Here is a 26,250-nt window from a genome sequence, read left to right on the forward strand (position 1 = left end):
TCAGCAATTAACAACCTAGTTACATGAAATCCATATAATATTGACTAGTAATACATTCTGAATCAAATAATTAAATAAGTAACCTATAATTAATACTAGATCAGATTTTACAGTACCTCTAATTTTGCTCGAAAAACCATTCATATTTTGGATCAGAAGCCAGTAACTCACTAGCTCTTTGATTAGTACATTTTTCAATTAATTTCCTATCTTTCCCGACGGCAATTCTGGCGTCACAAAAGGGCTTAAAGCACTTATCCTTAGCAAAGCCAACGCACTTCTCTTTAGCAACAACCAAACATCCCTCCATTTCACGTTCCTCGCATTTCTCCCTCTCTTCTAAATCAGGTAATTTTGCTCCGATCAAATAGCGCCACCACGGCGGCTTGCATTTCTCCGACGCGGATATTGCGCACCCGATCCTCGCTCCGCCTTCGCACTGCGAGATGAGTTTGGACTCGCTGAGTTTGTATGCGGTGACCCATGATTGGGGGTTTCGGAAAGCCAGAACGTACGGGCCGGAAGATGGGTCGTCAGATTCGGAGGCGGGTATGGGACCTCGAATTAGAGGGATTGGGTCGTCAAAATTGATTGTGGTCGCGGAAGCTGAGTATTCGTCGAGTTTTGTTGGTGTTGAAGGATCCATTTAATTAGGGTTTTTGTTGAAATTAATTTTACTTGAAATTTTCAGAGAGACTGAAGAAGACAACACTCCAGGGAGTGGAATTTGCCAAAACGACATTATTAGGAGATGCAGTTGAATCTTTTTAAAAAAGGTTAATGTCAAAAAAAATTATGAACTTTACACGTTTTTTCATTTTAATCACACAGTTTAAATTTTCTCATTTTCATGCACAAACTACCACTTTTTTCCAAATTCATGCATGACGCTGAGGTGACACTCATTCATTGGTGTAAAATGACCTCTATCTCAGCGAATTACACCAATGGAATCGTGACACCTCAGCATCGTGCATGAATTTAAGAAAAAGTGGTAGTTCGTGCATGAAAATGAGAAAATTTAAACTGCGTGATTAAAATGAGAAAACATGTAAAGTTCGTGATTTTTTTTTGACATTAACCCTTTTAAAATTTTTGAGAATAATATTTAAAATTAAAAAATTAGAATAAAATTATTTAGGCAAAATTCATCTTAAGGCTCCTTATTTGTCATTTTCGCAATTTTCATGTCTTTTTGTGGGACTAAAAGAAAAAATTAAGGAAAAAGGATCATTTGTGTCTCTAAGGTTTAATTTCAGGATCAAGTAAGCCCCTAACGTCCGAAAAGATTCAAATATGCCTCTAACGTCTTAAAATGTTGACAATCATGTCCTCAATTTGGACGCATAAATGATACGTTAAGGGATTTGTTGTCCAAATCAGAGGCCTTATTGTTCATTTTCTAAAATGTTAGGGGCATATTTGAACCTTTCTGAACGTTGAGGGCTTACTTGATCTTAAAGCCAAATTTTAAGGGCATAAATGACCTCTTTTCCAAAAATTAAAAATAGAAGGACAAAAACACACAGATAAAAGCTCCAAAATTGCAAAAATGAGATAGGAACTTTTCTGAATAAAAAAGTGTTAAAATATAGAGACTTTATAATAAATTTAGCCATTTATTTATTGATTTATTCTAGGGATAAACATTTGAGGTTAAAAGTTGTACTATGAATTGCTTCAGTTTTCCAAGTTAGAGCTTTTTATTATTTAGCATAGAACTATAGTTTAACAATAGTATTATCTTTAATATATTCTCGCAATCTATTGAATTTGAAGCGTGAACAAATATAGATATGTTTTATCTTATACATTTAATTAAATAAAAATTGTTTATGATTGAATTTTATATAATTTAGATTCACGCTAATAAAGTGTAGAAAAAAGTAAATTGTCAAGGAAAGCTAAAATATAATATCATACATGATAACACTATTCAAAATGTTCATCTTACCGTTCAATTTTGTACAAAATATTAAATATATCTAAATTCGTGTTTTATAATAAAAGAAATCCCATAATTTCTTAATTTTAGGTCAATTTCCCTACTTTGAGGTAGATCTCTGTAATTTCTAAAAAAAGGTAGATCTCTATAATCAAGGGTGTAAATTGACCTAATACTGACAAACTGTGGTTTTTTGTCATGAAACAAAATTTTAGACAATTTGATGTTTTGTGCTAGATTAGAGGGGTTAAATAACCCTTTGTTGTAAAACCATTTGTATTAAGATTTAATAAGCTGTGATTTCCAAAAAAAAAAAAAAGCTATTTCTCATGTGTTTGTTTTATGAATAGTGATCATCACAATATATAATTATTGTTTGGAGTATTCTAATTATAGTACAAAAAGGGGGAAATTACAATGCTTCCTACCTAAAAAAAAGGGGGAATCAACAAATGAATGTGAAAAGAGAGTTTAAATAAAATTAATAAGCCATCATCATCCTTGAAAATTCTTCATAACTAACAAGGCCATCACCATCTAAATCAGCTTCTTTTATCATTTGTTCTGCCTCTTCCTCTGTTAGTCTTTCTCCTAAATTTATCATCACTTGCCTTAGCTGCATCACCAAAAACAATTCCATCCTTATTTTAAATATCATAATATAATATAATATAATTTACTGTTTAAATAAGAGAATTTCATTCCTTTTATGCATCATAATGTATAAATAAAGAGTTATTGAGCTATGCATATTTTTGTAATCTTATCACATTATACCTAATTGAGAAATGATACAACAATTAAAATTTCGGTAAAAATTAATGATGTAAGAGTTAGAGTTGGTCACGTTATTCACACATTTAAATTGTGCGTTTTGAAAATTCGGCTTCCGCATCCTTAATTCTCATCGAACTTTCAATTAGTATATCGATTTGCCAAAAAAAGGTGACTGGTGTATAAATGTATCAACTTTTTAAAAATAAAATTAAATTGCATAAACATGTATAGTTCTTGAATTTATACGACAATATACTATAAATAAATAAATAAGCACCCTTCTATTCAAGTTTTTATATATGATAGAAAAATAAATGCATCTACATTACCCTCATTGTCACTAAACAATTTAGTTTTCTTAAAAGAAAATTAAAAATGTATCTAAGTTTTTGGGTAAACTCACCTCGTTGGCTGATATAAATCCATCCTGATTTCTGTCAAATACCTTGAAAGCTTCTTTGAGCTCCTCGGCTACATTTTCCTACATAAAACACAATTTCCATACTCATAAGTAAAATGGTTAATTTCGAAACAAATAATGTTTTATAATTACAACACAAATTTAAAAAAATGACAATGTTAGACACGAACTATCCAAATGCTCATATGAATGTCGAAACAGTGTAAATTTAAGTGTTTGCTTCAGCATTTTCTATCGAAAAATTGCTCAATCTTACAAATTGCAAAAAATTGATATTATTGTAGTTACAAGACACATTTTAATTTGCATTTATCCTAAATAACATAAGAAAAAATATAAAAAGGAAAAAAAACAGAGATAAAGTTTTATTTTACCTTCATCTTCCTCCCCATAATGTTCAAAAACTCTTGAAAATCCAAACTCCCATTTCCATCAAAATCAACTTCATTGATCATACCTTGAATTTCTTCTTTAGTTGGATGTCCATCTAATGACTGGATTATACTCGTTAATTCTTCAACTGTAATTAAACCTGCACATCCATCACCATATAATCAGTTTCATATGGTACTTAATATTTACATTATATTACAAATTAAGACAATAAATTAAGAAACGCACCATCCGAGTCCCTATCGATCAAACAAAATGCTTCATGAAACTCAGCAATCTGGTTTTCTGTAAGTGCAACATCTGCCATTTTTCGCTATTTTTCAAAATCTAAAATGAAAAATTTGAGTAATTTAAGACTCAAATAATTTAAAAAAATGAGAAAGGGATGTGTGTATATATGTTAGTAGTTTGTAGAGGTTAAGGTATGGAGTATGAATGTGTCAGATATATATGAGAAGTGTGAAAACAATAAAGAATTGATGATAATTGTAATAGTTTGAAGGGGTCCGACGCGTTTGAGCAAGAATTTCACATTCAAAGGTGGAAAATTTCTAGAAGTCAGTTCTTGCTTAATCGAATCAATTGGTTAATATTTGAATGAATGTGATGAGATTTCAATGGCAATTTGTCATTTAATAAATCTTTTAAGTCCACCTGCACTATCTATAACTTTTTAAAGTTTCATATAATTTTGGAGAACGGTCTCTTTCTTTTATGTACTTTCCAAAAAGAAATATTTTTATTTCATTATTTAGAATAGGCTTGTCTGTTTAACGCGTTTTGCAAATTTAACACAAACTTTCAGCCGCTATCAGCCCTAACCTCGCCGCCATCAGTAACACTAGTCTTCGCGTTATCGTTGCTATAGCTTCTGGTTTGGCCGACTGCTTCGGCTTTTAGTAAATGTGGAGCTGAATGTTTCTTTTTTTCATTTTTTGGTGCTACATCAGCCAACTTTAATAGCGTTAAGAAAAAAGTGGCGGTAGAGAGTTTATTGACTTTCCTATCAAAGATTAAGGAGTTTATGAACTGAAATTGAAACTTATAAACGACCGTAATAAAAAGGCCCAAAAGTCAGAAATGGCAAATCCAAATAAGCCATAATAATTGTGATTCGTTAAAATATAATACAAGATAAATTTTTTAGTTATTTAAAGCAAATTTTAAAATTAAATTTTATAGTTTAAAAAAAAAAAAGTATCAAATACTACAATACAAAATTCTAATAAAGGAATATAGGTAAAAGTATCAATACATATTTTAACATTAATTAAAATATTTAGGCCAAATCCTTATAGAGGTCTCTGTATTCTATACTTTTTTTCGAAGCTTTTTATATTTTATTTTTGTATTATCTGGTCTCTCAATTTATTCATTTTTTGTTTTTCAGGTCTTTTTTAAGTTTTTTTCTAGTTCTTTTGTGTCGCTGGAGGAAAAAAAACTGTAAATAGAAGGATCAGATAATATAAAAATGAAGTATAAAGACCTCCGAAAAAAAGTGTAAAGTATAGGATATGTAGATGGGTTAATCCAAATATTTATGGACAAGATTATAATTATAATAAAATATAATCTGGCCCTTAAACTTATGATATTATACCAACAAGTCCTCATATGGGTTTGGTTGCAGCTAGTTAGGGTTTAGGGTTATAATTTCATTTGAGACAAAAGTTTGAGCGCGTATTTACCTATTGCCCATCAAAATTTATCGCAACGTAACCATAACTTCACTTCCAAACTCACCGCCGCCGCTTGACTTCTCAATCGCCTCCTTTAGTTGCAGAGTTCGTAAGGTTACTTCGAAAACTAACCGTCTCCGCTTAATTTTATCTCTTCAGTTTATAATTTGTTGCCGTTCACTACTTTCTTTGATGTTTATCCTGCAAATTGCTGAAACTGACTGTATAACTGAAGTTTACTGTTTTAATTGTGTTTCAATTGAAGAATTAGGGTTTTTGCAAACTTGTGGTTTGTGTTTATTCATATATATGCTAAACAAACTGTTATTCAGCTAATTTTGCTTCATCTCTGTGCTAATTTTATTTGTTATGATCTAAATACTTGACATTATGAGTGTGTTAGTGATGTTTGTTTCTTATTATGCTCAATGTGTTTGTAGCTTATTTTTTATATGCTTGAAGTTTATACAAAAGTTTTTGTTTGTTTGGAAATATGGTTATAGAATGTGCCTCTTTTGAACTCTGTGATAGTTTATTCACTATAATGCAATAGTTTTAATTTATAACTGCACAGTAGGCAGCACATGCTAACTTTTATTTTCTGTTTTCGTGTTTAAAGGAATAAGCGAGAGATGAGTAAGAAAAAGAATCCTTTTGTGTTCTTTGATGTATCAATTGATGGAGCTCCTGTTGAAAGATTTGTGATCGAGGTAATTCAAAATTTATAAGCTTCGACTTGTTTTGGTAGATTTTTTTCTATTTTTTTTCTAAGCTTTGTATTTGAAAGAAGTGAGCATATATCTGTTTCTAAAGTAGATGTAGATAACCCTTTTCTCTTGTAAATTTGGCAGCTTTTTGCAGATGTTGCTCCTAAGACTGCAGAGAATTTTCGGGCACTTTGTACAGGCATGATTTAAGTTCTTTGTTTCATAAGTAGTTTTTCCAATGTATAGCTGGTCCTAGGACAAAAAGTCTTGTTTTGTATGTAATTCTAGCATCTTCTTTGAAATATGTTTGCTACTTATTCACACTTCTATAAATCATATTAATTTCAAAAGGGACCCACTGGATCATCTGATTGTTTTGCAACAATGAGACTCATCGTTAACCGTTAGGATTATTATTTGTGCCTAAATTTTATAATCATGCTAAAACTGAAGAAGATTGTGGTGCTTTTGCATGCATTGAGAATGGTCCTTTATTTTTGTTTACTTGATGAAGCAGTTACATGTTGTCCACTTGGATATTGACAGTACTGTGCTTAAATCTTAGTTATCCTGCTAAAACTGCAGAATATTGTTGTGCTTTTTTGCATGCCTTGAGAATGACCCTATATTTTTGTAAACTTGATAAAGCAGTTGAGTGCTGTCCACTTGGATTTTGACGGTATTGTGTAATGGTCTCCTGCAGGTGAGAAGGGCATTGGACAAACAACTGGAAAACCTCTTCATTACAAAGGAACTCTTTTCCACCGAATTATCAGAGGTTTTATGGCCCAAGTAAGTCGCTTCTTTCCATTGTCAATGGTTGTCAACCTCACATATTATGATGCTTGTTTGTTAGATTTTTGGTAACACTGAAAATTCCAGAACTATTATTGCTTTTTTGCCTGCCTTCTAATTTAAAACATTGCTTTTTAAGCTGTTCATCCACTTTAACGAGCTATTGTTGTTTTTCCTGTTGGTACATGCTACTTAAATCATGTGAAATGGTATGGCACAGGTAAAAACCTGGTTGCATTTTGATACATAATCTTCATGAAATTATTTTTTATTGGACCATCTACTAATTCTTGATTTTTAATGAAGTTTTGCCTTTGCAAGTTGAAATCAATTCTCAATTCTATTTCTCTTTATGGCATATCTGTAGTGATTGATTGTGATAAATGTATCATTTCTGGGCGCAAATAGATGAAATGTCATCTTTTTGCTCCTTATTTATGTGAATAATAGTGTCACTAACCTGTGCTGTACTCACTGTTTGTAAAAATGTAATTTTGCGAAATTGGTTGCTCATTATCCATTACATCTAAAGCTGCTTCAGCGAAAGTACCTTACTGTATGCTTTAGCTAAAAGCAACAAAATCAAAAGATTCTTTGGGTTGATTTGGCTACACTGCACTACAAGTTTTCTAATAAACAACTTAAGAAAATTGTCTGATTTTGGTAAAAGTCACGTGAGCAAAGTATGCAAATGCAATACGATGCTTAACCAGTGGCAGTACCCTCCACTGATGCAGTCTCTTTTCTCATTAGAGGTCACAATATCATGTAAAATTAATGGTATTGAGCAAAAGCAAACTTACTACTGGTGTCGATGATGATATTATTATAATATATTTTTATTAAGTTGCTTATTTTTATGTCCTTATCGCATGTATTTTTCATTACTGGACAAAAATTCACTTCTTTTTCTTGTCATAACAGGGTGGTGACTTTTCAAAGGGAAATGGTACACTTCTAATTTGATAATTTTTCAAGTCTGCTACTGAATGTAATTTCTCAGCGCTACATCCTTTCTGATGCCCAGAATTGTAAGATCAACCTTTGATTTGGCTTGCAGGCACTGGAGGAGAAAGTATTTATGGAGGGAAGTTTTCAGGTATATTTAATATTTACAGCTATTTATGTGTTTGCAAGAAACTTCAGTTGTGATTTTTTTATGTTCTTTCCAGATGAGAATTTCATACTGAAGCATGATGGACCAGGTCTTCTCTCTATGGCAAATAGTGGTCCAGACACAAATGGTTCTCAATTCTTCCTAACTTTTAAGCGCCAGCCCCATCTTGATGGGTAAATGATCTGTCTTCTGCACTTATATTTCCTTTCTCTTGGTTCTCAACATCATTCATAGTTATAACCTGTTTATTGAGTTTCTATGTCTTTACTGCATGAAAGTAGGATGTCGTTGCACAGCTCTGAATCTAAATATATTTTAATTTTCAGTAAAATTCAAAATACTCAGAATCTGATGGATTCTCAATCTTTTAACAAATGACAGGAAACATGTTGTCTTTGGAAAGGTCATAAAGGGAATAGAGGTGGTGAAAAAAGTTGAACATGCTGGAACAGCTGATGGAAAACCTGTCCACGCTGTGAAAATAGTAGATTGTGGCGAAAGTGTTACTCAGGATGCTGTTGGAAAGGATGCAGGTAATATTGGGATATATTAGTGAATGCTATTATTTCCTTATCTAAGGGCTACTTTTATTGTTCTTTTTGGCATTCCCTTGAATATATTCCCATACTTCTGAACTCTGTATGGTGTAATTTATTTTTTCTAGGAAAGAAAAAGAAAGCAGGGAGGATTCCTACATCTGATGATAGTTCTGATGGAAAAGTTAGAAGAAGACGAAAAAAGCCCCTAAAGGATAAAAGAAAGAAAAGAAAAAAGAGATACTCTTCATCTGACTCACAAAGCTCTGATTCTGACTCATCTTCATCGGAGGATTCTGATACTGCTTCCTCCTCAGATTCAGATTCATACTTGGACTCCTCACTGTCTGATTCAGGTTCATCAAGTGATGAAAGGCGTAGGAAGAGAAGGCTGGTAAAAAGAGAGAAACGCCCACGAGGGAAGAAGCAGAGGCATGGGAGAAGGGATAGGAAGAGAGTCCGGCCGAATAAGCGGTCAAGACGCAGATCTAAACGGTCTGGTTTATTTCTAGTGCAATCTGTTCAAAATTTCGCTTCCATTGATGCGTCTTGTAACTATTTGAACATGGGATATTTATGTTTGCTTGATTTTCAATGCAACCTTTTGTTTCCAGGAATTCCGAGAGCAGCAGCGATGCAGAAAGTACTGGTAGTAGCTCTGATGATAAAGACATTGATCATCGCAGTTCTGCCAAAAAATACAATAACTCAACAAGTAAATTCCATTATTTTCTCTAACTACTCTATGTTTGACTGATTTGGTGGGGTTGAATTGAAAGGGTTACTCGTTTGCTTGCAATGCTCTTACAGTTGCTAGGAAAAATTCCCCATCCAGTCTCTTAGTGAAAGAGGCTATCACAGAAAAGGATCACAAGCCAAAGAAAACTGAGATGAACTCATCAAATGAAGAAGGTGAATTGTCTCCAGAGAATGCTGAGCACGTAATCAATGGGCACATCAGGGATTCTAATTTGGATACGATCACTATTCCACGATTTAATTCGGACCATTCAAATAAATCAAGGTATCTTCTTTTGTATTTGTTGTGCTTTTAGTTTCTTGCAGCTAGACTTTTAATGCTGCCATTTTGAAATTTATTCAGTCATGTTTATGAATAAATTTTAGGAGTGTTACTCCAAGCCCGAAAAGAAGGCCAAACAACAGCCGCCGCAGTGAAAGCACGAGTCCTGAAAAAGCTCCTCAAAATACACGATTTGGAAGTGATGGTCGGAAGCCTGCTCATGATTCTGGTGAGCGGAGACAGGGAAGGTCTTCGAAGAGTCCGTTGGGTAATTTATCCCACAGGGCCCCTGAACCTTCCAATTCTAACCATGGCCAGCAGGTCTCCCGAAGCCCATCTCCAAATGGAAATCCTAAACGGGTTAGAAAAGGGCGTGGTTTCACTGATCGTTATTCCTTTGCACGTCGATACCGTACCCCTTCTCCTGAAAAATCTTCTTGGAGGTCCAATAATTACAGTGGAAGAGTTACCAATGACAGGAACCGTGACAGGTAATATAGTACCATGTAATTAGAGAAAGGTTTCCTTGATATCTGAATTTGCTTTCTTTTAATTTGTTCCTCTTTTCAACTTCTGAAGGTATTCAAACAATAGAAGCTATAATGAGCGATCACCTCAAAGGCGCTATAGAAGCCCACCAAGAGACAGGAGTCCTTCCAGGTTCTCTTTTTCTCCCTCTGCTAAGTGTTCTTTATATAATTCACTGACTTTTCCTCGAACATTGTCTCTTCTCTTAGTCGAACATTGTTCATCAGTCTTCAGGCATGTAGCTAAGATGAAACAGAGTTCACGCATTAGAATTTTAAACTTAAGTTTCATATTACTAGATAATTTTTATTTTCTTTCATTTTTCATTCCAATTTCAGTTTGCCCTCCCAATCAAGTGACGCTTGATTGTTGACTGAATTGTTAACTTGGAGAAGGAACCTGGTAACACAGCAAAAAAGTGAAAATCTATAAGGAAATTGCTGCATTTTTCATTTAGAAAAGGAATAATTTATAAAACTTGAGCCTCGATATAATGGAGCAGAAAGAAATATGAAAAAGAAATTGTCTTGTCCTTTGAACTATCCAGGAGACTTTAAAGCAATGTAAACAGCTCCTCATTCTTTATATTGATTTTAATAGTCTCATTACACCAGCATCCTCAATCAGCAATGAGAAAAAGTGGATTATCTTGCACTTGTGGGATTTTGATATTGTTTATTTTCTTCAGGGTTCTGCACTTAATATACTCGTCTAATTAATATATATTTCTTTATATAGATACAGAAATCGCAGAAGCCGAAGTCGAAGCATTTCTCACAGTCCAGACGGTTATCGTGGCCGCCGTAGGGATGAACGCCGAAGTCAGAGTCGAATTCGCAGTCCTAGTCCTAGAGATAGGCGACCAGTCATAAGTGAAGGTCTAAAATCTCGCTTAGGTCCCCGAATGAAAACTCAGCGCTCCCGGGACAGAGGAAGATCAACGCCTAGTAGCAAGGAATCGCCGCCTTCTAAGTCTAGATCAAGCTCACCCTCTGAACAAGGGGGTTTGGTTTGTTGGAGTCCTGTTTCCGGAGAAAAGTAATCAATAATAAAGTAGCTTAAGAATTATTGTTTATCATCGATGTTTAATTGGAAATAGAGGGTATTGTTAGCAAGCCTTTTTATTTGATATGATTATGAATCACATTGAAGTGTAAGTTAAACATGGCCTTATGTGTTGATTCCATCGTGCATTTGTGCATCAGTTAGCATACTATAGACCGATGTGGATTGTGCATTGTCTGGATGAAGAAGATGAATTGGTAACTGCAGACCTGCCAGGTTCTTTTTGACATATTATTTTCGTTTTTGATCTTCTGAACATGCTATTTTCTGTTTTTGTACACTGATCTACGGGATGGGACTCGTCAATGGTTATTTTTGAAATATTATTTTCGTTTTTGTTCTTTTGGACATGTTATTTTCTGTTTTTGTACGCCTGATCTATGGGATGGGTATGGATTTTCCTTTCCTTTGCCGCATTTTGCTATAGGGTTAGTAGGCATGTAGTAGTATTCTCCAGATTTAATTTAGGCCAAATGTTGTAAAAAGGCCAAACCTTTCACAAAAGTTTCACAAAAGTTTCACAAAAGTCCCGATCTTTTAATTTTGTCGATTTTGGCCAAAAACTGAATATTTGGTTTCACAAAAGTCATGACTTTTCAATTTTGTCGATTTTGGTTAAAAATGGATTATTTGGTTTCACAAAAGTCCTGACCTTTCAATATATGTGCATGCCACCTAGGCGCCATATAGGCAAAATTGAAATCAAATTGAGAGTTGGCCACAATTGAAACCAAATAATCTGTTTTTGGCCAAAATTGACAAAATTGAAAGGTCAAGACTTTTGTGAAACTTTTATGAAAGGTTTGACCTTTTTACAACATTTGGCCTTTAATTTATCATTCAGTTTTGACTATTTAAAAATAAACTAAATTTATAAGAAGTTCTGCAGTGATGGAGATACTCTTGGTTTTTTATTTAAAATAAGTAAAATTGGTAGAAAAATCTTGATCCATTAGCTCAATGTAGCAAAACTGCAGAACTGTGTAAAGTTGTGTTTTTGTGCAAGAACACCAAGGGCATGAAACTCTTAACCAATCTTTTCGAATACGCAACAGAATTTCATAAGCAATTCAAAGCAAATCTTATTTTCCTTGTTTAGACTAAGCAAAGGCTGAATCTAAATGCATTTCTACATTTGCAATCCAAGTTTGGTCGACCGTAACAGGCGGAAAACTGACTAGGACCTGTCTTACATTGGTGCAATCTCTGGGTACAGAGATCTTTAAGCCACGTCTCTTTTATATTGGTCTACCTTTGGGCACGATTTGATCTTTGAGCCACATGTAGATAGGGACCAGCACATAGTATGCTGCTGCCATAACACCCAAAAGAAATCGCAGTAAGAACACCAATGGATTCACCGGCTTTGACACATCCTCTTCCTTTGGACCAAGCTGTAATCAGAGAAATAAAGCCATTAGTTTCTCAAGAAAGTCGACAGACACGGGGCGCCGATACTAGCATTAGCTGTCATACAAACACTGACCAAAAACAGAAGCAGAACGCATGTCAGAACTTAAACAGCATGTAAATGTATAGTTAAAGAAGAGCCCTGTTCAGCTCATACTATAACCATTAATCTGCTACAATATGTGAAGCAATAATCCTACTGCTGAAAGTAGATAATCAAACAGGTTTTTACAAATACATTGACAATAAACTGTGCAACACAATTGAAACTCTGAAAGCATCGACAGAGCACCCAATGTGAGCTTTCTACACGGCTGTATTGTACGGAAACTTATCGAGTCCTACGTTTCAGCATTTCTTTTACATTTCCGGGAACACTTCTGAAACTCTATATTATTACCTTAGTCATGTAAATAACGATGTATTGTTGTTTCCCATTCGATATGTTTCAGCCGTTTACATGCTACATAGTTCTACAGAGAGACATCACACACACATCCATATACCCACATGACACTAGAATCTCTTACCACATATCAAAGAAGAGTATAGGTAAGCTACTAAAAAGAAAATTATAATAATTAGCAATGAACAGGTTAAACAATAAATTACCTCTAAAGGAGAATCTCCAGATGCGGGTTTAACACCCGTTACAGAACACCCCATGATCAGGCCATGACGTCGAACACCACGATACCATTTTGGGCCAATCCTCTTCAGTTGAACATCCTTAAACCCAGCCTTTTGGAACCACTCAATGTACTCTTCCTCCTTTGGGAAGAGCATCCAAACATCTGCAAAGAACCGAGACAGCCAAAACGTTGGGTAGACGGGACCAATTACACAGGCTTTTCCTCCTAGTTTCAAGACCCTATATGCTTCTCTGATGCCGCGTTGCGGATCTGGCCAGTACTCAATACTGAGAAAAATTATTGCATAAGTTCCATTGCTCCAAAAGTTAATGTATTGTAATATAAACATGAGGACTTCATCCTCAAACCAGTTTTGTACCTTAATATGCACTATATGTAATCTTAGTCACATCTACAAAAACTACCTACTGAAATGCCAAAATCACCTCTGTCCACACTTCTAATAGCTCCTGTCACAATATTTCACTACAATTTATAGAAAACAACCAACCTATCCAAGTAAATGCTTGGAAAAACCAATTGATAGCTCAATAATAGCAGTAATGGTCTCATAAATTGCTTGTTATGACCCTAAAGATCAACCTACATTTCTGCGCTCATGCAACTCCGAAACTCTATTCTTATGACGTTTCCAGTTTCGTTTCCATGCTAGCATAGCGAAACAATGTCATTTTAAGATTTCTTATGTTAAATATGAAGTTTGTGTCCGAGATGCCTAGTTTCCAAAATGTTGATTGAATGAAATGTTCTATTAGTTCAATTCAAACAAAAGGCAAAGCATGCAAGTAAAGAAGAAAACTACCTGCCAGCAGAAACATATCTATCAGCATAATCAGTACGAAACGGAAGATCCTCAGCATCACCCTCAATAATCTTACACTCCTTCAATGCCTCCTTTTGCTTAGCTTTCGCAAGCTGATGAGGAGACTGATCAAGAATGGTAACATTCTTAGCATCCACATGCTTAACAATACCCAAAGTAGTGAAGCCAGTACCACCACCCACATCCACCACTAACATATTCCGGTCACTAAGATCAGCCGGCTCCAAAGCATCATCTCTCATGTCCTCAGTCCAGTGACCAGGGTTTATCACATGGTCATATACTATTGACAAGAATCTATAGAACCAAAAAGCTTCCTTTTTGTGCTGGATAAACCTGGGCTGAGAAGCTGGTCTTGAAGCTGATAAACTACATTTCACTGCTATATTTCTTGTTTTCAAGATTTTAGAACAGTTTGAAGCTAAGTTCACTCGTGAGAAATGCTTACCATGCAAATCTGAGCCTAAAAAACTTAGTCCTTTGTGGGTTTTGCAGTTCATGGCTCGAACAAGACTTAGATTTTCAGCTCCGTAGAGCATTGAAGAAGCCATGAACTGAGAAAAGACTGTGAATTTGGAGATTGTAAAGAAGAGCCAGTTGCAGAAATTCAGGCCAGATGTTAAATTGTGGTGGTTTTTGGTCGATGAAGAATATGATGTGGCTGTGCAAGAGCAAAGCGTCAGTATGTAAGGCTGTGGTTATTTAACGGTACTATCTTCTTTATGTTTAAAACACCACCTTGGTGACTTTGATTGGGTAGAAATGCTTGCATTAAATTTCAAAGTGTATGAAATAAAAGGATAGAAGAAGCTTAATTACAATAGAACTAACCTCAAAATTAAAGATAATTTTTTATCCAATATAATTATTAATAACAAATTAAATTTAATTATAGTTTTAAAAAATGTGTTTTCATAATATGTAATTTTTGATTTATAATATTTGTCATTTTAGTATTAAAAATGAATATTTATTAATTTTTTTTAAATCTATCTCAGTTAATAAATAATTTAGTGAGGCTAAAATAATCAGTCAAATCTAAAAATTGTAATAATTAACATATACTATTTAATAAGATACATAAGTCAAAATATATTTATATAAAATAATTAAATATAATGAATATTATAAATAAAAAAATACTATTAATTATCTCTAAAAGTCTTCAGAATCAAAAACTTCCAAGAATCTTTCCAAATTACATAAAATAAAAATTCTTCATGCTTAAAATGCTAAAAAATCTCTAGTATGCTACTTTCCGTTTTTATTAAATTGTCATTTTTTTGGATAAATTGTTAGTATCGAAAAAGTGCTTTTTTGTTTAAATTACAAACATGAAAACTAGTATAATCCAATTTATAGAATTTTTAATCCGCTATTGAATAATTTAGCTTTGAAAATTAAACTATCATTTAATGAAGTTATGTAATAAAAAAGTTAAATTTAGAATACTATTATAAAAATCACATAAAAGTCCTCAAAAAACTATCAATAGATAAAAATATTTGCATAAAGCGAGAACTAAAGAATAACGGAGGGATAAGGAATTATTTTATAGCTTAAAATTGTCAAGTGGGAGAAGGACGTGTCTTTCAAAAATAACTCATAAACATTTTCTATTTTTACCGTTTTTTTCAAATTGTCCATCTAATTTAAATATATTTATTTATAATTATTTACTTTATAAAAAAATTAAAATAATTTTGCTAATCATATTTTAATTTTTTTTTTAATAATGACTCTACAATTCAATTTATAGAATATTTATCAATTAATAAAATTATATTATTATTTATTTTATAATTTAAAATAAAAATAAAACTTTTTAATATGTATATCATTGACTAGACAGGCAAGTAAATAACAAAATGAATATTTTTTTTAAATAAATGTTATTTTTATTATTCATAACAAGTTATATTAAAAATAAAATAAATCATAAGAAATGGTTTTCTAATATTTAAAAACAGAAAAAGCTAAAATTGACCACTACTACGTCTTTGTTTATGTAGGGAAAATTGCCAAATTTACTCCTAATATTTTGGATCAGGAGTAAATATGTCCCTAAAATCTAAAAAGAGATAAATAAGCCCTTAATGTCTTTAAAAAGAGCAAATAAGCTCCTACCGCCTTTAAAAAGGGGCAAACAAGCCCTTCTCCTAAACAACTACTCCCTCCGTCCCATTTTAGAAGTCCCATTTGACTTTACACACAGATTAAGAAAACATTAATTATCCTTGTCTTTTTATGTTTTTTCATGTTTCGCCCCTATTAATGATAGTGGAATTTTCCATAAAACTCTTTTAAGATAACTAAAAGAAGGGTGAAATAGGGTATTCATTGGAAAAACATTCTAAAAATAGTAATGGGACATTTTAAATGGGACATCCCAAAATGGAATATGAGACTTCTTAAACGGGACGGAGGGAGTACTTAACAATGTGTAAAGTTTGTTGATATGGTAAATGTAAATTCTATATGTCATTTGTAAATTCACGAATTGCATATTTTCAGTTCTGTATGTAATAAAAGAACGATTTTAAAATTAAAAACTCTAAAATTTTATATCCAAGATCAATCAAAAATCATAATTCAAAATCATTTAAATTATATTAGGGTTCTTGATTGATTTGAATTTGAAATTTTAGAGTTTTTAATTTTGAAATCATTTTTTATTATAAAGAGAGCCATCTTATTAAATGATAACAATATAGGTGGAACAATTGTGAAGCCCAATACCAAAGCCCATATCCGAGATTCAGGAATCATAATAGGAATCTCACTCTTCATAATCGAGACCGGAGAACATCAGCAGATCTCGGCCCAAACATCGTCTGCAACTCAAATTCACAATTGAGATAACTTTTGTCATAAAATAGTCTTTAAACTAAGATGACACTTAGTCTCGACACCGAATATACCAAAATTTTCTGACACTGAAGATTATCTAACAATAAGAACATTTGACAAGGGATGTCTCACACTATACCCCTGCGTATCTCGCAGATAGCAAAAATAATAATTGGATCTGTCATGTTAACACGAATCATAACAAACTTCGCCACATCATCCCATTTGTAACAAACCTTGCCATATCACCATTCTATAGGGTGAATACTCTTTCTTCACACTTTTAAGTCCATCTTTCTATTCTCTTTTCTTTCTTACACACTATATTGACTTGACCGTCGAAACGACTTTCACATCTCGCAACCTTTCTGGTAATTTATGAGTTATCACTAATCAACTATCGATAACACCTGAAAACTAATGAATGGTCTACATAAGGTCCAAAGGGGGCAGTGCCCCCTAGCCATTAAAAAGGAAATTTTTCATTGAAAGTAAATGATATTTTACCAATAGATTTCAGCTGTGGAGCAGAGTTGGAAAGTGGATATTAAATATTTGATTGTTGAATGCTTCATGGCGCTGTAACTTAATACTCCCCATTTTCATCTTAAAATAATATTAATATCCCTAAAAACACACATATTTGCATGTGATATGTTTCAATGTAATGTCCTGATATTTTGGAGAGATGAATTTTGACATTCTGTAAATTCTAATTACTTTTTAATATTATCGAACAATAAATTTTATTTAAATGCATGGATTATATAAAAGTTACAAATTTTGATCATAAATTTTCTCAGTTCAAACAATATCCTACGGTAATATAAATGTTTTATCGGAAAATTATACAACACAACCGTTGCGTCATATCATTCATGCAATAAACCAATAGCGCATTAGTCATGTAGAAAATTAAATAATTAAAAAATGAATAATAATTGACTTAAGTGGCAATATGCCCCCTAAATTTATAAGTAATGGGCAATTAACATATAAATTAACTTTATGAGCAAATCAGTACACGAACTTGATGATTATGAGCAATTTACCCCATTTTAGAAATTTACCCTTTTAATTTGTAAGTTAATTGTATTCTAAATTGGCAATTTGCCCCCTAAACCTGTAAGTTAATTTGCCAAAATGGGCTAATTGCCCATAATCACCAAGTTCGTGTATCAATTTGCCAACAAAATTAATTTATGTATTAATTGCCCATTGCTTACAAGTTGAAGGGGCAAATTACTACTTAAGTCAATAATAATTAAAATATTTATTGCAAATGTACATTTATTTATTATAAAAATGGCGTGACACAATGTTTGTATGAGATAAATATCCATATTCATCACGTCATTCGTGGAGTCAAAAGCAATTCAAAGTGAAACAATTTTCTTGGGAACAACAATTTAATGCAACTGAAATGCTTAACCCATATTTAAGGCGGGGATTCCACAGCTAAAAGCCTCTTAGATTCTATGTTCATCAAGAAAATGACTTGCTAATTAAATTACCTTTGGGAGTATCTAATTATCAATGCAAGTATGTCACCAGCCTATATTCTTGGATGCTAACACTTGTAGCCCATTGGATCATCCGCTTCCTAAAGAAAATTACATTTTTCTAATTGTATCTATTTGACAATAACTTGACAAAATTTTGCTAAATTGCATATATATATATTTAACCCTACCATACTTCATTTCTACACTTAAAATTAAAACAACTAACAAAAGTTGTTTTCTGTTTGAACTCGTCTAGCCCAACTCAGCTCAATTCAGTCCAATGTCTACCCAATGGAACCTCCCGTCCGGTCTAATGCCGGACGACGCCAGCCCGGAATGGCTAAGCAAAGCCGACAATGCGTGGCAGCTCACCGCCGCAACTCTAGTGGGCCTACAGAGTGTACCAGGCCTAGTGATCCTCTACGGTAGCATCGTGAAAAAGAAATGGGCCGTGAACTCAGCCTTCATGGCCCTATACGCCTTCGCCGCGGTCCTTGTTTGCTGGGTGGGCTGGGGCTATAAAATGTCGTTTGGTCACAGTTTTTTGCCGTTTCTTGGTAGGCCTGATGTGGTAATGGACCAGAAATTTCTACTCAACCCAGCCTTCGTCGGAAAATTTCCAAATGCAACGATGATATATTTTCAGTTCGTGTTTGCGGCTATAACGTTGATTCTGGTGGCCGGAGCATTGCTGGGGAGAATGAATTTTCATGCATGGATGCTGTTTGTGCCACTGTGGCTAACATTTTCGTACACAATTACGGCTTATAGCATATGGTGTCCGACTGGTTGGTTGGCTAAGAAGGGAATTATAGATTACTCTGGAGGCTATGTTATTCACCTTTCATCTGGAGTTGCTGGTTTCACTGCAGCTTATTGGGTAATTAATTAATTTATACTTTATTTATCTCTATAACATTATGGTATTAAACTATTTTGGGTTGAACATTATGAATATCTTATAACACGAGATAATTTATTAGTTACATATAATATCCATAAAAAAAGTTTGAAAGAAAACATTTATGCATGTTAAAATTCTGGTGATACTAAATATTTTTATATGTTTCAGTTTGGTAGTAAAGCTTTAATTTGGAGTATTAAAATTGTATCAAAAAAGTTGAACTTCTTAAGACTAAATTGTTTTAATTGTTTTCATATCAAAATAAGGTGATAAGACAATTGATAGCAAAATATTATAAAAATGTATATTATTATGAAAAATGTTATATTAAGTGGCGTTTGATAAATTGAAAATTAAGCGTTGAAAATAATAATTGATGAATTTGATAAGTGCTGAATTAAATAAGTCTGTTTGATAACAGAAGTCTGCAATTACTGAATATTATTGAAATTATTATATTCACATATAAAACCTTTAAATATTAACTATTTTAAAAATAAACTACTAAATACAATAATTTTTAAAATATAAATAAATAATATTTAAAATAGAGTAATTTACAATTCTAAAGATATAATGATGCTCCCCTTTAACTTGAAAATTAATTTTTAAAATAAAATGCTAGTTTTTAAAACTCTAAAAAATGGTTTAAATCTGATAATCAATATTGTGTGTTACAAACAAAAGTCAAAATAATATTTAAGAGCGGATATAATAAATAAAAAATATATAGACTATAAAAACAAAAAAAATATAAAAAAAAATATTCATAACAAAAATAGAGTAATTTACAATTTTAATACTGCTTTAACTATAATACGCTCATTGTGATATTAAAAAAATTAAAAAAAATTAATATATGTGAGATAAAATATTTTTATTCCTGAATAATAATTAAAATAACAAGAATATAAAATTTATTAAATGATAAAACTAATATTTGTTTAGTAGTTTTAGCCTGTTTGGCAAAACTCCTAAAACATCTTTTTGGGATCTGGTTTCGATCCAGGCCTCAGCAGCCAGTAGGCATAGGCTGATTTAAAAAAAAATATAAGCACAACTAACTCATGCTAACTCCCGCTAACAAATAAAGTAGGAATATATTCGACAAAAATAAAAACTAATATTTAATAATTTAATGTTTTCAATAAAAAATATATAAGTCAAAATTTTTAATTTATTATTTTAAATAGTTTTTTTGACTTAATTGAATAAGTTAAGTTGAATTATTTTAAATTATTAAATCAATTTAAAATAATTAAGTATTTGATGCATTAATTTAAGTGTTAAATTGTGTTATCAAAAATATATTTTCCTAGAAGAGAATATGAAATTGTATGCTAATGGTTGCATGAAATGATGGGCACAGGTGGGACCAAGGGCCAACAAGGACAGAGAAAGATTCCCACCCAACAACATTCTTCTCATGTTAGCCGGTGCGGGTCTACTTTGGATGGGTTGGACCGGATTCAACGGTGGAGATCCATACAGTGCGAGTGTAGATGCATCTCTAGCCGTCCTTAACACCCATGTTTGCACCGCTACCAGCTTGCTCACTTGGCTCCTTCTTGACATCATTTTCTTCGGAAAACCCTCTGTCATCGGAGCCGTACAAGGCATGATCACCGGACTAGTTTGTATCACCCCCGCCGCAGGTCTGCTCATTATCAATTCTTTTTATTTTACACATGTTACCTTACTACTGGGTCTAATTGCATTTGCATAGCACATGTGACATTTAAATTTTATATATTTTAAATTATACCTAAACTAATTTATATATATTTGATACTATAAATTAAAATTTTATTTCAGATGAATGTAGCTCTATCAATTAAGTTGATATAGAAAACGATTACACACATTTTTAGAGTATAATGTAATGTTAATTGTCATCTTATCAATTTTCTAAAATTGTTTCTATTATAGCCGATTATATGACGATGTATTTTAAAAATATACTTTAATTAGTTATGCAATCTTAAATTGAGATAATTTCACTTGTCATTTTTGACAAATATATTCTTCAAAAAAAATTATAGTTTCATCCGTTAATTTTGTGAATTGAGATAATTATATTCGAACTCTAATTGATATGAGGTAAATTGTTTGTGTGAATTTAATTGTTTAGTCCAGTTAAAAAATGAAAATTCTCAAATTTTGATTAAGTTGAAATTTATTTTATTTTAATATATTTATCGAAATGATCAAATTTATGACATATAAATTTATTTTTCCAATTACAGATTATGTACTAAAATATTATAAGTTAAATTTAGATATGAATGTAAAGTAAATGTCGGTAAAAGTATTTAATCCTAGGACTGACGGAAATAATTAATTATTTTCGGTTATTATAATGCGTTTTTTTTCCTTCCGAATCTCAGGAGTTGTGCAGGGTTGGGCAGCAATTCTAATGGGACTACTATCTGGTAGCATACCATGGTACTCAATGATGGTACTACACAAGAAGTTATGGATTTTAAAGCAAGTAGATGATACAATGGCAGTATTCCACACCCACGCAGTTGCTGGCAGCTTAGGCGGAATTCTCACCGGATTCTTTGCGGAGCCTAAACTCAACCGAATCTTCTACTTGGTCGACAATTGGCAGCATTACATTGGCCTTGCATACGGTCTACAAACCGGAAGAGCAGCAGCCGGATTCAAGCAAATGGGGATTCAATTGCTCGGAATACTGTTCGTGATTGTGGTCAACGTAGTGATGACGAGTTTAATATGTTTCGTGATAAAGTTTGTTGTTCCGTTAAGACTTTCCGACGATGAACTACAAATCGGAGATGATGCAATTCATGGTGAAGAAGCTTATGCATTGTGGGGAGATGGTGAGAAGTATGAGTCTAGGCATACTACTTATGAAGATTTTCCTCAGGTTGTTCCTAAAGGTGGTCAAGTTGAAATGGCTTGATTTCATCGGCTGAATTTGTCTCAACTTATTTGGAAATGTTACCTTTTTTAATGTGCTGTAATTTTTCATGTTTTTTTTTTCACTTAAATGTGGATTTTTATAGTCCAAAGCTAAATATAATTTTCATGTACTAATCACCAATTGTAATAAGACTAAACCCAAACTCACTAGGGTTTGTTTAAGTGATTAGAGTGCTTGTTGGAAACAACATTTATGTGTAAGAGTATTTATTTTCTGTTTTCCTAAATCAAATTTATCATGACCTCTGTCATATTATATTTTATAGTTTAAAAAATATTTAATATTATGAAGAATTAGTTTACATTTTTTAGGTCATGCATGTGCAGTTCATATAATTACGTCAGTTCGATCTGTTCAGAAATTTTTGACTAAGAATTAAATTAAACAAAATTAATATTTTAATTCAATTCAATCGGTTAATAAAATTTATTTATATCTATTCATCAAAAAAAAAAATTATTTATATCTAAATATTGTACACTCCAACTAATATTACAGCATTGGATAAGGTAAAATATACTATGTAAGTAACAAATAAACACGTAAACCGGTACCAATGAACTATAGCTTTAATAATGTGTGTGCTGCAAAATTTTATTAGAGTAATTTTTCTTATAAATGTTAAAAGCCCTCTTACCAAATAATTTTTATATTTTTTACAAGATAAGCTGATGATTTGAGAGTCTTCCTGTCTGGACCCAGAAAAGAAAAAGATATAAATTATTTAAAAAAAAATCAGAACATATTAGATTGTTAAGGGAAAGAAAAGGAACAAAACATATGAAAATGTGTGAAAGCAAGCAGAAAAAAGACAACATTGAAAGGCGCTTTGCTAAGTGAGGAAGATAAGTCCTACCAAGAAACATCTCCCCAATTTGCTCAAAGATGACTAAAATGGCATCTTTGTGGTGGCGGTAGACCAGTCATGAGTTTGGATATTCGTTCAGATCCGTCCAAGTCCGGTGCTTAGGGCCGGGTTTAAACAATGGTTTTTTATATCAAGTCCGGCCCGATCTTAGCCCGTAAATGACCCGATATTTTATGGGCTGATTTGGGCTTTTATTTTTGTAAAATTTACATATAAGTCCGTCCAAGTCCGGCCGAGCCCGTAAAAATATAGTGTTAGGGCCGAGTTTGGGTAGGAAATATAAAACTTGAGACGGGCTCGGGTCGGTTTTGAACTTCTACAAAAATTAAAAAGCCCGTTGGGTCCAATCCGAATGCGGCCCATGAACAAGTCTAGGTGGCGGCCATAAGACGGAAAGATGGGAGTTCACTTCAAATATAACTATGAATCGAATCAAATCAAATTAAATTTTTATTTTATTTTAATTTAAAATGAATTAAAATATTAGATTGCGTTCAATTAGTTGATTTGAAATCCTTAATTAATTTTTTAATTTAATTTCATCATTTTAATTTAGTTTATACTAAAATTTAATTTAAAAAATTATGTTTAAAATCAAATATTAATGTTAATTTTTTACAATATTAAATTAAATCAAATTTGTTAATTCCATTATTTGATTTAATTCGACTGTTGTACATCCTTAAAGGCCACACTTTTTTCTTTATATTCAATGCCACCTAATCATAATTGTTTTAATATGCTTTTATTGTACTGGTTATAGACAAAGTTTGGTAGATGAATATTTCAACCAAATTCTTAAAATAAATAGACAGTTGTATCAGAAATGCCACTTACATTAACATATAAGAATATTATGAAATAAAAATTTAGAAAAAGAATTTGTTTCTAATGTGGCAGGTAGAAAGCGTTGTCTGCGTTCATAAAATTATAGTATGAGATAAACTTATTTATTTTATTGATACTATATAATCTATGAAAGTCCTCAAATTTAAGTAAGAGATTTAGAAGTGCCTCGTGCAATACTTTAATCTAAATTGAATTTCAACCACTTGTTAAATTAATTTTAAGTTAATTAATAACAACTTGATTAATTGAAAAGTCTTGCATTATCAGCCCACTAAATACAATCTGGGATTTCTAATTTAAGAATGTCATTGTTCGGGTGAGCATTCATTATTAAGTCGGCTCAGTTAAAATTAAATTAAATTATTCATACTAAAAAAAAAAAATTGAACTAACTTATAGAGTTTGTATTCTTCAATGGAATTTAACCTGTAAAACAGTATAAATGGTTGATCGGACAATAATTTTCCGATTAACTCTCGGATGTTTAAATTAATATTGAAATTAAGAGAGTGTTAATTGTAAATTTAGTTTGTGTTCCGACATATTTCAAGTTCTTTTATAGCGAGATGGAAGAATACCTTATTTAATTCAAATAGGAAAGAGATTTTTATTCGGTATAAGAGTTCAAATAGAAAAAAGTTTTCTAATTGGCGCGAGCTTATTTAGAAATGAATCTCTTAAATAGAATTTTTTTTTTGTTTAGGAATTTAATTCCGAATAAAAATATATTTCTTACTAGAAGATATGAATTTTTTAGAATTCTTTTATTGTAGTTGAGTTGTATTCATATTCTATCTTTGAATATCCGAATTTGAACATAATTTCCGAATCCTATAGGATTTGGTATGTTACTTGTTTCGGCGGATCCTATACCGATTCATCTTCATGTGGGCGAGTCTGGTAAGTAAAGAAATTGATGAATAAATCTTATATTTTATTATCAACAGATGCCATATTTATATACAGCAGAGGAAAAAATACAATACTAAATATTTTTGTACAACGGTAACAAAATCAATCAAATATCCTAAATAAGGATAGAATACAAAGTGAGCACAATCAGCCTAAGATTGTGCTCTGTCAGTAAGACTCCGTCTTCCTTAAAATGGATGTGGTTCTTTATCCTAATTATTCTTCAGCGAGTCTTGAGATCCGCCTCGATGGGCGAATCCCGCTGGACTCGGTTTATAGCGGTTATGGAATTAAGTTTCCATCACTAATCAATTTATTAAAATTTAATAATATTATTCGTAATTAGTTAATTATTTAAATCAATCATATATAAAAAAACAATTACAATTACAAAATAAAATTTTTTGTTAATTTAATTAATCGAGTTTTTAAAACTTTTCATTATAGCTGCACACGAAAAATTATAAATCAAATCGAACTGATTAATATACCAAATGAATCAAATTTCGAGTCTATATTTGTTATTTGCTGCCTCTTACCTTCATGTATTTGTACACTAGTCAATCTATTTTATTTGTCATTTCCTTCTCAAATAAGAAAACGACTCAAACCTAAAATTTACAACACAACACGATCAATAATAATAATATGCACAAGAACATGTACAACTCACCCAACTAAAGACGTAATGATCACTTCGTCAGCTATATCGTCATTCTTTTTACGAATCATATGGTCAGTTATTTAGTACTGTATTATTTATATTTAATTTTTTGTTATAATTTAAAAAGAGAGAACGTCTGTTTAAAAATTTGGTTACAATTTAAATTTTTGCTGAAGGTTTGATTTTTTAAAAAAATTATTCATTTGGCCTTTTATGAATGATATTCTCATATTTTGGTTGTCAATTATTAATTATTTTTATTTTTGTTTGTCCTAGTCTTTAGAGCATATTTATTTAGATAATTTTGTAGTATTTAACAAATTTTACATATAACATTAGTAGAAAGTTATCACTAAATCGACTAAAAATTATCGGGTCGATGTCTTAAGTTACAAAATTTGCTCACTCTCCAAGTACTAATTTGCTTGAATTTATAAATTAAGTATTAGAAAAAATGATCATTTTTTTTAGGCCTAATTACTTATAAAACTCCCATCTTATAACATTTTTTTGTTTATACCCTGAACTAGGAAAAAGTTCATTTGTACTTTTTTTTGATTTTTCATTTTCGTCTCCACCCTAAAGAGCTAATTTGACCTCTTTTCATTTGAAAAAAATATTCAAAATGATCCTTTATATTTAGCTTATATTCTAATTAAATATTAATATTATTAATTATTTATAATGTTTTCATCCTTTAATTAATTTAATTGTCAAAATTTTTAATTTTAGGGTAGAGATGAAAACGAAAAATTAAAAAAAAGGTACAAATGAACTTTTTCCTATGTGAGGATATAAACGAAAAAATATTATAAAGTGGGTTTTTTTTAAGTAATTAGGCCTTTTTTTAACCTTTTCATAAGAATGAAATCAGAGAG

At 31.8% G+C, this 26,250-nt stretch overlaps 5 protein-coding genes across 6 annotated transcripts; 2 read left to right on the forward strand and 3 right to left on the reverse strand.

The window, feature by feature from the left end:
- On the reverse strand, positions 1-755 carry LOC126687994 (uncharacterized). Its single transcript, XM_050382547.2, has one exon. The coding sequence runs from the start codon at positions 644-646 to the stop codon at positions 119-121; it is 528 nt and encodes a 175-aa protein (XP_050238504.1). The 5' UTR covers positions 647-755; the 3' UTR covers positions 1-118.
- Positions 756-2,279: 1,524 nt separating this feature from the next.
- On the reverse strand, positions 2,280-4,261 carry LOC126688009 (calmodulin-like protein 8). The gene is made up of 4 exons (XM_050382568.2): positions 3,765-4,261; positions 3,518-3,675; positions 3,126-3,203; positions 2,280-2,561 (listed from the first exon to the last, which is right to left on the reverse strand). The coding sequence occupies exons 1-4, from the start codon at positions 3,841-3,843 to the stop codon at positions 2,427-2,429; spliced, it is 450 nt and encodes a 149-aa protein (XP_050238525.1). The 5' UTR covers positions 3,844-4,261; the 3' UTR covers positions 2,280-2,426.
- An 880-nt stretch (positions 4,262-5,141) lies between these two features.
- On the forward strand, positions 5,142-11,213 carry LOC126686230 (peptidyl-prolyl cis-trans isomerase CYP63). Of its 2 annotated transcripts, none has more exons than XM_050380276.1 (14): positions 5,142-5,329; positions 5,835-5,925; positions 6,067-6,121; positions 6,626-6,714; positions 7,642-7,666; positions 7,778-7,816; positions 7,890-8,007; positions 8,216-8,367; positions 8,499-8,865; positions 8,985-9,085; positions 9,181-9,394; positions 9,496-9,882; positions 9,971-10,051; positions 10,664-11,213. In XM_050380276.1, exons 2-14 carry the CDS (start codon positions 5,848-5,850, stop codon positions 10,959-10,961), a joined length of 2,004 nt encoding a protein of 667 aa, XP_050236233.1. In that variant the 5' UTR covers positions 5,142-5,329; positions 5,835-5,847; the 3' UTR covers positions 10,962-11,213. The 2 variants fall into 2 exon arrangements, with proteins under 2 accessions (XP_050236233.1, XP_050236232.1); XM_050380275.1 differs by having other exon boundaries at positions 5,143-5,329; positions 10,658-11,213.
- Positions 11,214-12,003: 790 nt separating this feature from the next.
- LOC126686231 (2-methyl-6-phytyl-1,4-hydroquinone methyltransferase, chloroplastic) lies at positions 12,004-14,601 on the reverse strand. Its single transcript, XM_050380277.2, has 3 exons — positions 13,850-14,601; positions 13,007-13,313; positions 12,004-12,378 (listed from the first exon to the last, which is right to left on the reverse strand). Exons 1-3 carry the CDS (start codon positions 14,419-14,421, stop codon positions 12,223-12,225), a joined length of 1,035 nt encoding a protein of 344 aa, XP_050236234.1. The 5' UTR covers positions 14,422-14,601; the 3' UTR covers positions 12,004-12,222.
- Positions 14,602-18,505: 3,904 nt separating this feature from the next.
- Positions 18,506-22,110, forward strand: LOC126653735 (ammonium transporter 2 member 5-like). Its single transcript, XM_050347668.1, has 3 exons — positions 18,506-19,105; positions 20,499-20,784; positions 21,517-22,110. Exons 1-3 carry the CDS (start codon positions 18,506-18,508, stop codon positions 22,056-22,058), a joined length of 1,428 nt encoding a protein of 475 aa, XP_050203625.1. The 3' UTR covers positions 22,059-22,110.
- Positions 22,111-26,250: the final 4,140 nt, after the last annotated feature.

The sequence above is a fragment of the Mercurialis annua genome, linkage group LG6 (assembly GCF_937616625.2).
Source record: "Mercurialis annua linkage group LG6, ddMerAnnu1.2, whole genome shotgun sequence".
In the NCBI taxonomy this organism is placed as follows: Eukaryota; Viridiplantae; Streptophyta; class Magnoliopsida; order Malpighiales; family Euphorbiaceae; genus Mercurialis; species Mercurialis annua.